We start from the raw sequence: 12,833 nt of genomic DNA, 5'->3' as shown, positions 1-12,833 counted from the left end.
TCTATATCTGCAATAAAAAAATGGTGTTCTAATTTGAAAAACGGAAGTTGACGTCGTTTCTGGAAAAACCGGAGGTGCTCATGCCTTGAAAATATTTTAGATTTCATCAGCATCGTGAAATACTTATAAGTGCTGAATTTCATGAAAATACGTTCAGTAGTTTCCCGTATAAATATGGGTGAGGTTCCTCGTGAAAGACCCTGTATACATATATGTAGTTTCAATACTATCATTAGCATATTTCTATTTATAGCGACTTTGCCATTTCATTTGGAGAAAACTATTCGAAAATTCATGAGAAACATCTAAACTAACCTAACCTTTTGACCTTAGAATTCCACAATCTGACCGCAGCGACTCACTGATTTTCCCCATTCTCAGGGACACTTTTTCTCCACCATTCTTAAACAGAATGTTGAGGTGATAATGAAAAGATTTCAAGAACTCAAAAATTAATTGGTATATTTGTTAGGACAATATTTTCACTTGATATCAGAATGAACAGATTTCACATGTACATCTAGTCGACCTTTCGCACTGGTAGCATATTCACATAGATGACATTTATGGTTCTTCATTTTTAAGTGAACAGATTTCACGTGTAAATTCACCAGACGTTTCTCACTCGCAGCATATTCACACGAGTGACACTTGAACTCCTTGATATTCAGATGAACCGATTTTAAATGAATCTCGAGGCCCTTTTTCTTATTGGAAGCGTAGTCGCACAAGTGGCACTTGTGGTCCTTTATTTTTAAATGAACGTTATCGACGTGCATTTTGAGCTTATCTTTTCTACTTGTAACGAAGCTGCATACTTGACACTTGTGCTCCTTAATTTGTAAATGAACAGTTTTCACGTGTACGTTGAGACTTCTCTTCAAACTCGCAGCATATTCGCAAAGGTGACATCTGTATTTCTTAATATCCAAATGAACGGATTCAATATGTTCTTTGAGACTGATTTTTCTGTTCGTTACATACTCGCATTGGTCACACTTCAGTTCCTTGATTTTCAGATGAATAGATTTCACATGTGAATCCAGTTGGTTTTTCGTAGATGTAGCATACGGACACAGATGACACTTGTAATTCTTGATATTCAGATGAACAGTGTCGATATGCTTCTTGATGCTGTATTTTCTACATGTGACAAAGTCGCAAAGATGGCACTTGAATTCATCGATTTTCAAATGAACAGCCTTCACGTGTTCATTGAGTTTACTTTTTAAACACGCAGCAAACTCACATAAGTGACACTTGTGTTCCTTAATTTTCAAATGAACAGATTTCACGTGAATATCCAGGCTATTTTTCGAACTCGCGGCATACTCACATAAGTGACACTTGTGTTCTTTAATTTTTAAATGAACAGAGTCGATATGAATCTTAAGGCTGGTTTTCCTATTTGTAACATACTCACAAGAGTCGCACTGGTACTCGTTAATATTCAAATGAGCAGATTTTACATGTGCTTCGAGATTTTGCTTTCCAGTAGTGGTGTATTCACATAGTTGACACTTATGTCTCTTGACACTTGAATGAACAACATGCTTTTTAAGGTACCTTTTTTTACATGTAAGATATTCTTCAATTTTCGAATGACCCGAATTGTCATGTACTTCTAGGTTTTTTTTTTCATCCGCTGAATACTCATGCTCCTTGTTGTTTGAATGAATTGTGTTGATATGCTTCCGTAAGTAGCTTTTCCTACTTGCAACATACTCGCATAAGTGACACTTTTGATCCTTTATTCTCAAATGGACAGATTTTACGTGTAATTCAAGGCATCTTTTAATATTCACACGGTAGTCACAAAAGTCACACTTGTATTTCTTCATATTCAAATGAACAGAGTCGATATGATAACGAAGGAGGCTTTCTCTGCTTGTGACATATTCGCATAAGTGACAACTGACCTTTTTAATATTGAAATGAAGATTGTCGATATGCTGTTTAAGGTTATCTTTTCTATTCGTTTCATGATCACAGAAGTCGCACTTGTATTCCTTAATTTTCAGATGGATAGATTTAACATGTGCATCAAGATATCTTTTATCACTAGAAGCATATTCACATAGGTGACATTTGTGTTTTTTGGTGTTCGAATCAGATTTCACTACTCTTTCCTCATAAACTGTTAGATTAGACGCATAGTCATATTTCATCTGATTTTCTAGATAATTTTTTTTATTTGCAGTATCACTCATGTAACTTTTCTGAGATTCGCTCTGCTCGAAATCAACCAATTCTGAGTTATTAACCAGAGGTTCTAATACTTGAGTCGTTTCTTGAGTAAAAGGGGCAGATAAGAAGAAACAATTTGGCTCTCTCTGTTCATTTTTGATTATATATTCTTCTCTTTCATGGACTTCTTTTCCATCCACAAATTGTTCAGAAACTTCTATGGATGTAGAGATTCCTTCTAATTTTATACTGAAAGAAATCGAAACAAAACAAGAAAGTAATCGAAAGTTACAGACATATAAATACTCACTCATCAAGGGTGATATGCACCTCTTCTTTAATGTTAATAATACAGTCACTCACATCCATTTCTTCATTAAGTATTAATTGTTGAATACTCAAAGATTTCCACAGATTACTGAAAATCTGTGAAGATTTCTCTTTGAAAGAAATATTTTTTCAGCTCATTCCAAAACCAACCTCTTTGCCAAAACAAACAGCAGAGACAAGAGCAAAGAACTCTTTGCTCTTTGTCTTTGACAATAGAGCCCTCACAGAACAGACCCATTGACTTACTTTATGAGAGCCCTTTCTCTATGAACCAGAATGTCTACATTGAACTAAAGAACTTTCTATTCAGTCTATTCGAAAATACGTATTTTTTCAATTTCATATTTATTCAAATAATTTTCAATTTTTGATATATATATATATATATATATATATATATATATATATATATATATATATATATATATATATATATATATATATATATATATATATATATATATATATATATATCAAAAATTGAAAATTATTTGAATAAATATGAAATTGAAAAAATACGTATTTTCTCCTAGGTCAGTCTATTCGAAAATACGTATTTTTTCAATTTCATATTTATTCAAATAATTTTCAATTTTTGATATATATATATATATATATATATATATATATATATATATATATATATATATATATATATATATATATATATATATATATATATATATATATATATATCAAAAATTGAAAATTATTTGAATAAATATGAAATTGAAAAAATACGTATTTTCGAATAGACTGAATAGAAAGTTCTTTAGTTCAATGTAGTATGTATATATATATATATATATATATATATATATATATATATATATATATATATATATATATATATATATATATATATATATATATATATATCAAAAATTGAAAATTATTTGAATAAATATGAAATTGAAAAAATACGTATTTTCGAATAGACTGACCTAGGAGAATAATATAATAGGAAACAATCACAGATTACAGAGAATCTGTAATCAATGTAAGGTAATGAAAACGTTATAGCACATATACTCACTCATCATAAGGAATATGTTCCTCTTCTTCAATATAAATATAATTTTCACCCATATTTTTTTGGGGAAGACCCTCACAGAACACATACGCACTTGATTTACTCCATGACAACCCCTCACAATAATTATTATATTATGTATATAAAAAAAAATTGGCCAAGACACAGTAATAAAAGATTTTCATCCAGTGAACTAATAATAATAATTATAATTAGTTTACTGTTTGCACCTACAGAACTGAAATTTGTAAATATAACCTAAAAAAATATTTTAAAACAAGAAAAATTCTAATTCCGAGCATATTAATCAGCAATTGTAATTGATACAATAATAGTTTCAATTTGTTTGATTAAATTAAGATCATAAATTGCAGTACAAAATCAGGGCAGTGCATAGATTCACCCAGAGACTCTTTCCCATTCTCTATGGATTCACCAGTCTACATTGAACTAAAGAAAGAAATGGAAGGGACTCTCGGGTCAGCAAAAGTGAGGCCGACTGAAATAGACAATTGGATGTGTATCTTTCTCTCTCTATACTTGCGCAAGGAGAGATAACCTATTAAAGTTTGAATTTAAATTTTTGACGTTTCGTTTTTCTGATTTGAATCGTATTTTTTAACAAATCAGGACGTTTTCTGAGTTGATTATGCGATCATAGATAACCTATATGCGATGTAAATTATATTTTTCATAGTTGTGTAGAAGGAATTTAATAATTTTTTTGCCAAATATCTGCACCAATGAGATGGAGATATCTGAAATTTTGGACTCGTTTCTCGAACTGTGATGATTGGAATCATATTTTTCATCAATTCAAGACGTTTTCTGAGTTAATTTTGCGATGTTGATCATATTTTTCAGAGCAGTGCAGACGGAATTTAATAAGTCTTTTTTTTGTATGAAAAGAACAGAAATTTGTTAATTTTAACTAGATTAGTATTTTATGAAAGAATGTAATCATGTGAAATTCATCAAGGTTTTAATCTACATGTTGAATATACATATTTTCCTTCTACTATACTGAATTTTAAGTTAATTAAGGAGCGTTGTCCAAAAAAAAACAAGTGTCAATTCTTTCTATATTTTTATTATATACAATATATAAAATAGTTTACATATATCTTCAGTATCTAATAGTCTACAATGAAAAAGAAAATTATTGATTTCAAATAATTTAAATTCACTCGAAAACTTACATGTGCTCTGCTTCTCATCGGATTAGATTAGGTTAGAGGGATCTTCGTTTGCAATTAATATTACAAATGGTGCCGACAGTAATAAACAAATATAAAATATCACAGTGGTAACAACATGCATACAAACACAATAAAAATAAAAAACAAATCTCATCACATATTCTTTCTCGATAAGAACTTCTAAAGAATATATAGTTTCATTTAAAAGCAACCTTTTCACTTCTCTCCTAAAATTCATCTAGGACTTGTCATGAAACTCAGAAGGAAATTTATTATATAGTTTGGGGCCGCAGAAGTCTATGCCCTGGTGTATGCGCTTCAGATGGTGCACTGGAATCTGCAAGGAGTCTTTATTTCTTGTTTCATATGCATGATTTATAGAATTGGTCGGAAAGTTCTTCCAGTTCTGATGCACATAACACAGTGAGTTGTATATGAAGAGTGATGGAACTGTAAGTATTCCATGATCCTTGAATGTCTTGGGATATTATTGAATACACTTGGTACAGCATCAAGTTTCAATATTTTTCTTGTATAACTTGGATTATGAAGGTAATCTTCACATATTCTACTATACTTTGAGGGATACCAATTTTCCCTTCCTACAGCAGTAATCCAAAGTTCCAAAATATCTGGGCGTTTAAAAGGAAACCTAAAATAAAGTAACATATAATGCTTTAGAAGTCGCAAAAAGGGATCTCATAATGAAAATATTTAAAATAGACCTACCTGTGGAAAGTCTTTGGCTCATTTTTGTTCGGCTCATTGGAGCATCCTTTAGCAACTTGTTACAACCATCGTTGTAACAAGAGTCTGAAATTTACCAATTTTGCGTGACCTCAAACAGTACTGATATTGATGGGGACAATAATGATTTGAGAAACACAAAAACCTGTAAAATACTTTCTCTAAAACTTTATACCACAAATTTACAAACAACTGCAATTCTGAAGATTACTTACTTTGATTTTTTTTTAACCGTCCAGTTAATATCGAAAGAGGTCTTTTCAGACAGTTTCAACCCTTTTAATTCCCTCGGGTGGCCAGGTAAAGGTAATCTGTCCCTTCACTAGATCCATATTTCTCAGAAACCGAAAATCCAGATACTTAAAGGTTTTCGAGTGGGATTCGGAGATTCTCCGATTTATTTGAGTTTTTTCAAGTTTCAAGCGAATATTAATCGTGAGTTTTAGCATTCTGAACACTTTTAGATCTCTTTCCAATTGAACACAACCGAAATCATCCCAAAAACTAATTTAAACTGAGTAATCAACAAAACCGTCAGCTGATTGATGTAAACAAAACATCTAAAAGAGAGAGAAGGGATACCCACCAATAGTCTTTCTCTCTCCCACACTTTTGGACACACTTTCGACCGATTTGCTGAACTGCGGGTCCCTTCCATTTCTTTCTTTAGTTCAATGCCAGTCTATGATGGGAACCATAGAATTCAATCCAGCATACGCCTTACCAACCTGAATTCCGCAACACAAATTACATCAACACCAAAGCCATAGAATTCTATGATACTTTTGATAGTTTGGAGATGATAACAAGGCATATTTTTTTAAATATCTCACTTCCTGTACCTCCAATCGTTTCTGTATTCATTATGAAAGTTGTAGATAACAAAATTCTATACAACATTTGTCTGAAGCAAATTTTTAGCCCTTAAACGTTTTCCAGAGATATGACGTTTTCGAGCTAAAGGGTGATAAGGGTGAGGTGTTTAGCCACACCTTCGAAAGGTCAAGGTTAAGGTAGAATCCTAGTCTAATAGCCATTCAACGCCATATATTTCAAAAACGTTCAAACGTAGAAAAAATTGCTTCGGACAACTTTTGTAATGAATGCCAAACCAATTTGAAGCCCAGTAGAGGAGATAATTATAAAAAAACTGATTTTTGTAACGTTTATGGCCAATTTTATAATAAATTTTATAATTTTCCTCTTGGGCTTCCCAACTATATGTTGAGAACGCGTATGATTAGGATAATGTATTGTTGTTCACAAGAACAAGAAAAGAATCTGTCTTGTTTAATGTTCCCATATCCTGCTGTAATAAGAAATTTAAATATGAAAATGAGGAAACAAGAATTGTAGACCATATATACCCCAAGTTTAATCTAACAACAAGTCAAAAACAAATGGAATAGAGAAAAAAAAATTTTAATTCACTACCTGGAAGCATGAAAGTGATAGAAGATTTCAAAGACTTCAAAAGGAAACTTTATGGATTTTTGTTAAATTTGGAGACGTATGATATGAATGCTTATTTGAGATGAGTTGAACAAACATTATATTTTGCTTGTTAGTCCTGTTTTTTACACTATTTCACTCCAATTTCATTTTCACAATGATGAATTTGTTTCGAAATAGAGACCAATTTATTATTATAATCAAACCATTGTTTGATTTGAATCAAAAACGTTTGTTATTTTACTTAGACTTTAAATTGTTATGTTATTTTGTAATTGAGTTTATCTCGTGAATAAATAAATAAAAATGAATACATTTTTGGTATCATATAATCCCAACAATCATATATGTGCTACTTTATTTTCAAATAAACAAATATTACATAATTATTTCCAAAAGTTTACAAATTCAATTTTCAAAATAAACAAATTTTACATCCCATGCAAGGTCACTAGTAACATAATCAAAAGACTGTTACTCGTTTTCTTTCAAATTTGAATGAACAGAGTCGACATGGTTTTTAATCGCACTTGGTCTATCTGTACCGTAATCACAGAAGTCGCAATTGTATTTTTTTATCTTCAAATGAACAGATTTAACGTGTACCTCAAGAATTTTTTTTTCACTCGCAGCAAATTCGCATAAGTGACACTTGTGATTTTTTATATTCAAATGAACGAAGTCGATGTGTTTCCGAAGGTGAACTTTTCTAGTTGCAGCATAATCGCACAGGTGACACTTGTGTTCTTTAATTTTCAAATGCACAAAATCGACGTGATTCTGAAGCGACTCTTTTCTGTTTGTAGCATAATCGCAGAAGTTGCACTTGTGTTCCTTTATATTCAAATGAACTGATTTTATATGTATCTCGAGGTCCCTTTTTTTAACTACAGCATATTCACATAAGTGACACTGGTGTTTCTTGATATTTGAATGGACAGTGTTGATGTGGTTCCGAAGAAGACTTTTACTGTTTGTATCGAAATTACATAGATGACATTTGTGTTCCTTTAATTTAAAATGAACAGATTTCGCGTGACTATCGATACAACTTTTTTTACTTGCAGTAAATTCACATGAGTGGCATTTGTGTTCTTTAATTTTCAAATGAACAGAATTTACGTGTACTTCTAGGTCTCTTTTTTTATTCGTAGAATATTTACATAAGTGGCATTTGAGCTCTTCTATTTTCAAATGGACAGATTTTATGTGAACTTCCAGGTCCTTATTTGTATTCGTAGCGTATTCACATAAGTGGCATTTGTGTTCTCTGATTTTTAAATGAACGGATTTTATGTGTACTTCAAGTTTACTTTTTACACTTGTTGCAAATTCACATAAGTGACATTTGTGCTTTTTGTTATTTAAATGAACAAAATCACACTTGTGAACTGACTCAAAATGTGCTTCAAGCTGACTTTTATAACTCGAAGCATAGTCACACAAGTGACATTTATGATTCTTGATATTTAAGTGAACAAAATCGACATGGTTTTGAAGGCTGCCTTTTCTATTCGTACAATATTCACATAGATGACACTTGTGTTTCTTGATATTTGAATGGACTGAATCGATATGATTTTGAAGGACATGTTTTCTATTCGTAACGAAATCGCAGAAGGCACACTGGTGATCGTTAATTTTCAAATGAACTGATTTCACATGCATTTCGAGAGTTTTTTTTTCACTTACAGCATATTCACATAAGTGACACTCGTGTTTCTTGATTTAACACATGAATGAGAAAAGGTAATTTGTATGGGAAATAAAGCTCTATCTTCTTCAAGATAACCAGTAATATATGCTGTACCAAAATATGTTTGCGAAGTATCATATTAGTCGTCATCAAAACACTAATGAATAAATAAATAAATATAACTCACCTTATAAGAGATTATTGCACTTACTAATGTTAGTCTTGACCATACTAACACAATCACATACTAGGAAATAAACAGAAGTAGAGTGGTAAGACAGTACTCCGTACTATTATCTGGGAATCTCAACCTCCACCCTTACCCATCCTTTGCCACAATTTGTGTTCTATCCCTTCTGTTTGTACGATTCTCCTGCTGGTGTGAAAACCCGGGGGGGGACTGGAACGCAATCGCGGTTCTTTTTTTCCTAACTCACCATTGTTCACCTCTACCAATGTTAGTACGAATCACTGTTGGTGTGGAAACCCCGGGGGGAGACAGAAAGCACCTAGAGGTGAACCGCCATCATTCGAATGTATGTAGTATTCGAAAAAATTGGCTCGTTAAGTAATAAGCTACTGAACACGTTCAGAAGAGAATGTTACTGAAAACAATCAATGAAAGTAACACGTTTATTAAAATTTATTTATGAAGTCTTGTGATATTTAACATGAATGCAGTTTACAATAATTTACATAATATTTTGATCAAAATTCGTATTTCATCACAAAATCTTGTGATCCTATAAGTTCTCCTGATGACTGGAAAGACACTTGACATCCTAAATTTTCGAATGAACAGACTTCATGTGTCTGTCAAGAGTATCTTTCAAACTAGCAGCATATTCACATAAGTTACATTTGTGATTCTTCACTTTTAAATTAACCGAGTTTGTTAACCGAGTCTGTTGTTAAGGTTATTTTTTCCACTAGCAGCATATTCACACAAGTGACACTGGTGTTTCTTGACTTTTAAATGTACAGAACTCATATGTATTTTAAGGTTCGTTTTTAAAGCGGCAGCATATTCACATAAATCACATTTGTATTTTTTGACATTTGAATGAACCGACTTTTTATGTCTGTTAAGGATACTTTTATTATTGGCAGCATATTCACACATGAGACACTTGTCTTTCTTGACTTTTAAATGTACAGAACTTACGGCCGGTTTCATAATCAAACCTAAAGTCGCTTTAATTTTAAAGCTTCCTTTAACCCAACTAAAAATGACATTGAAGGAAGCTTTAAGCCTAAAGTGACTTTAAATTTGATTATGAAACTGGACGTTATATGTGGTTTAAGGCTCGTTTCTACAGCAGACCACTGAACTCTATTCCCATAGAGTTCAATGTTCCAAACATACATAACCTTATTCCAAAAACGTGTCCCCTGTGTTGCCTATCTATCATTGAACTCTATGGGAACCATAGAGTTCAGTGCTATCGCAGTCTCTTATTTCTCTTTTTTTTATTGTCGTTTCTACCCTCAGATCAATAAAAATGTTTTTTATTGATCTGTGTTTCTACCAGAGACATTCTCTATGGTTTCTACTGAAACTTAAAAACAAATTCAAATTATCCTTTCCAATATCAAGCTCACCTTAAGCACCAAAACGAAACGTTATGCTTTAATTTCAAAGATATTACACACACAGGTTAGGTGAATCTGAAACATAGAATCAAAAACATAAAAGGGTAAGTTGTATCTGATCAAAAACTAACTTCTTCTTTATAGATATTTGTATTTTTTTATAGGTATGTCATATATATAATGTAAATAATTAATTAATGTATTGAATATATTTCAAGATTATGAAAACAGTCATTAAAACACAAAAAATTTTCCGTTTCTCGATATAAACATTATCGCATATGTGACACTTGTTTTTCTTGTTATTTAAATGAACCGACATTATATGTACTTCTTTTTACAGCGGTGGCATATTCACATTTGTATTTATTTTTCATTTAAATGAACTGAATCTACATGTTCTTTTAGGCTTTTTTTCGCAGCAGTGGCATATTCACATATGTCACATTTGTATTTTTTTACATTTAAATGAACCAACTTTATATGTCTGTCACGGTGACTTTTTAAATAAGAAGCATAATCGCACATATGACACTTGTGTTTCTTGTTATTTAAATAAATCCCCTCTATATGTACTTTGAGGCTTCCTTTAATAGCAGTGGCAAATTCACATAAGTGACATTCGTATTTTTTGACATTTAAATGAATTGACTCTATATGTCTGTCAAGGCTTCTTTTTTCAGTAGCGGCATATTCACATAAGTGACATTTGTATTTTTTGATATTTAAATGAACCGCCTCTATATGTTTGTCAAGGTGACTTTTAAAAGGAGTAGCATAATCGCACATGTGACATTTGTATTTTTTGATATTTAAATGAACCCCCTCTATATGTACTCTAAGGCTTCTTTTAAGAGCAGCGGCATATTCACATAAGTGACATTTGTATTTTTTGACATTTAAATGAACCCCCTCCATATGTACTTCAAGGCTTCCTTTTTCAGCAGTGGCATAATCACACAATTGACATTTGTATTTTTTGACATTTAAATGAACCCCCTCCATATGTACTTCAAGGCTTCCTTTTTCAGCAGTGGCATAATCACACAATTGACATTTGTATTTTTTGACATTTAAATGAACCAACTTGATATGTCTGTGAAGGTGACTTTTCAAATAAGAAGCATAATCGCACATATGACACTTGTGTTTCTTGTTTTTTAAATGAATCCCCTCTATATGTGTTTCGAGGTTTCCTTTAAAAGCAGCGGCATATTCGCATAAGTGACATTTGTATTTTTTGACATTTAAATGAACCCCCTCTATATGTACTTTAAGGCTTCCTTTAACAGCAGTGGCATATTCACATAAGTGACATTTGTATTTTTTGACATTTAAATCAACTGTCTTTGTATGTCTGTCAAGGTTACTTTTCGAACTAGCAGCATTGTGGCACTTATGATCCTTGATATCTGAATGAGCATTGTCGAAATGGACTTTTAGGTGGTCCTTTCCACTTGTGAAATACTGGCATATACGAAACTTGTTTTCTTTAGCTTTCAGATGAATTCCAAGGTTACCCATCTGACATTCATGAAGTTCATTCTGCTCCAGAAGGACCGGTTCAGAGTTATTCCTCGGTGGATCTACAACTCGAGAAGAAATTCCTCGAGTTAATAGATTTGCATCGTCTTCTCTTGAGATAATTCCTTCATTCTTGACTAAATATTCTTTTCTTTCATGAATCCCATCTTCATCCAGAAATTGTTCGACAATGTCAATAACTCCTAATTTTTCTTCTAACTTTACACTGAAAAAAATTGGGTTACTCTAGTCAATTGAACTCTTTGAAAAAAAAATAGAAAAGAATGAAAAATGTATGGCTGGATGTATTAACTAAACTGAGAATAAAATACATGAATAAAGAAAGATACAATTGATGTTTATAAACTTTCATCATTCAAATAACAAGCCACAGCTGGTTACCTAACCAATATAAGTGAGGTAAGGTTAGATCACTCCTTGGACCATAAATACATGAAAAGGAAAATAAACATTTTTTGTTGTCCAAAGACTGTAGTGAGATAGTTGCTTAGTGTTTCCAATTACAATTGAAAATTGGACTCGGACATTGTTGTCACATCAATTTTCAATTCGAAAATATGAGAAAGTACATACATTTTTCCATGTAACGCCACTGCCTTGGTTCTTAGCATAGACCTAGCGTATGGTCCGTATATACACATTTGGTAACCGAAAGTTACCAGAGCGGTTACTCTGGTGACTGATATTGAACCAAATTGTCAGGAATTCGACATATACGGACCGCCCACTTACTAACCAGAAGTAACCAAAGTGTATATACGGACCACAGCCTTATTATTATAATACATGGACTCACTGTCACGTGACTTTCCATTAGATCGAGAGGTTGGGCGCATTAAAGAGAGAAGAGCTTATGCATTCTAATCGAATAAGAAAGAGATTCCCAGTAGGGATATGGTTTATTCGATGTCAGGAATATTGGAGAATAGCGATAGTAAAGGGTGACAAAATTTGAAATCATTCAGTCGATTTGTTCAAGAATTATTGAACTGTGGAATTTCACTCAAAAGATGAACATCACCCTGTGTGTATCCCAGCCAAAAACACGGGC

The 12,833-nt window shown here is 32.1% G+C and overlaps 2 protein-coding genes and 1 long non-coding RNA gene across 3 annotated transcripts; all 3 read right to left on the bottom strand.

The window, feature by feature from the left end:
• Positions 1-445: 445 nt before the first annotated feature.
• On the bottom strand, positions 446-2,664 carry LOC123308520 (zinc finger protein 808-like). The gene is made up of 2 exons (XM_044891215.1): positions 2,498-2,664; positions 446-2,436 (listed from the first exon to the last, which is right to left on the bottom strand). Exons 1-2 carry the CDS (start codon positions 2,554-2,556, stop codon positions 483-485), a joined length of 2,013 nt encoding a protein of 670 aa, XP_044747150.1. The 5' UTR covers positions 2,557-2,664; the 3' UTR covers positions 446-482.
• Positions 2,665-4,795: 2,131 nt separating this feature from the next.
• LOC123308554 lies at positions 4,796-6,174 on the bottom strand. The gene is made up of 3 exons (XR_006537141.1): positions 5,712-6,174; positions 5,479-5,641; positions 4,796-5,401 (listed from the first exon to the last, which is right to left on the bottom strand). It is a non-coding gene; the product is annotated as an uncharacterized LOC123308554 (long non-coding RNA).
• Positions 6,175-7,259: 1,085 nt separating this feature from the next.
• Positions 7,260-8,670, bottom strand: LOC123308538 (zinc finger protein 64-like). The gene has a single exon (XM_044891246.1). The coding sequence runs from the start codon at positions 8,614-8,616 to the stop codon at positions 7,423-7,425; it is 1,194 nt and encodes a 397-aa protein (XP_044747181.1). The 5' UTR covers positions 8,617-8,670; the 3' UTR covers positions 7,260-7,422.
• Between the last annotated feature and the right edge of the window lie 4,163 nt (positions 8,671-12,833).

Source organism: Coccinella septempunctata, chromosome 2 (assembly GCF_907165205.1).
Source record: "Coccinella septempunctata chromosome 2, icCocSept1.1, whole genome shotgun sequence".
In the NCBI taxonomy this organism is placed as follows: Eukaryota; Metazoa; Arthropoda; class Insecta; order Coleoptera; family Coccinellidae; genus Coccinella; species Coccinella septempunctata.
The sequence above is the reverse complement of the archived record's forward strand: the minus strand, read 5'-3'. Positions and strand labels throughout refer to the sequence as shown.

Bases quoted from the DNA above. Each gene is read 5' to 3' on its own strand.
- LOC123308520 (XM_044891215.1), bottom strand. From the start codon at position 2,556: ATGGATGTGAGTGACTGTATTATTAACATTAAAGAAGAGGTGCATATC. The intron at 2,437-2,497 runs GTGAGTATTTAT...GATTTCTTTCAG, and splicing joins GTGCATATCACCCTTGATGA to TATAAAATTAGAAGGAATCT.
- LOC123308538 (XM_044891246.1), bottom strand. From the start codon at position 8,616: ATGCATGTGAAATCAGTTCATTTGAAAATTAACGATCACCAGTGTGCC.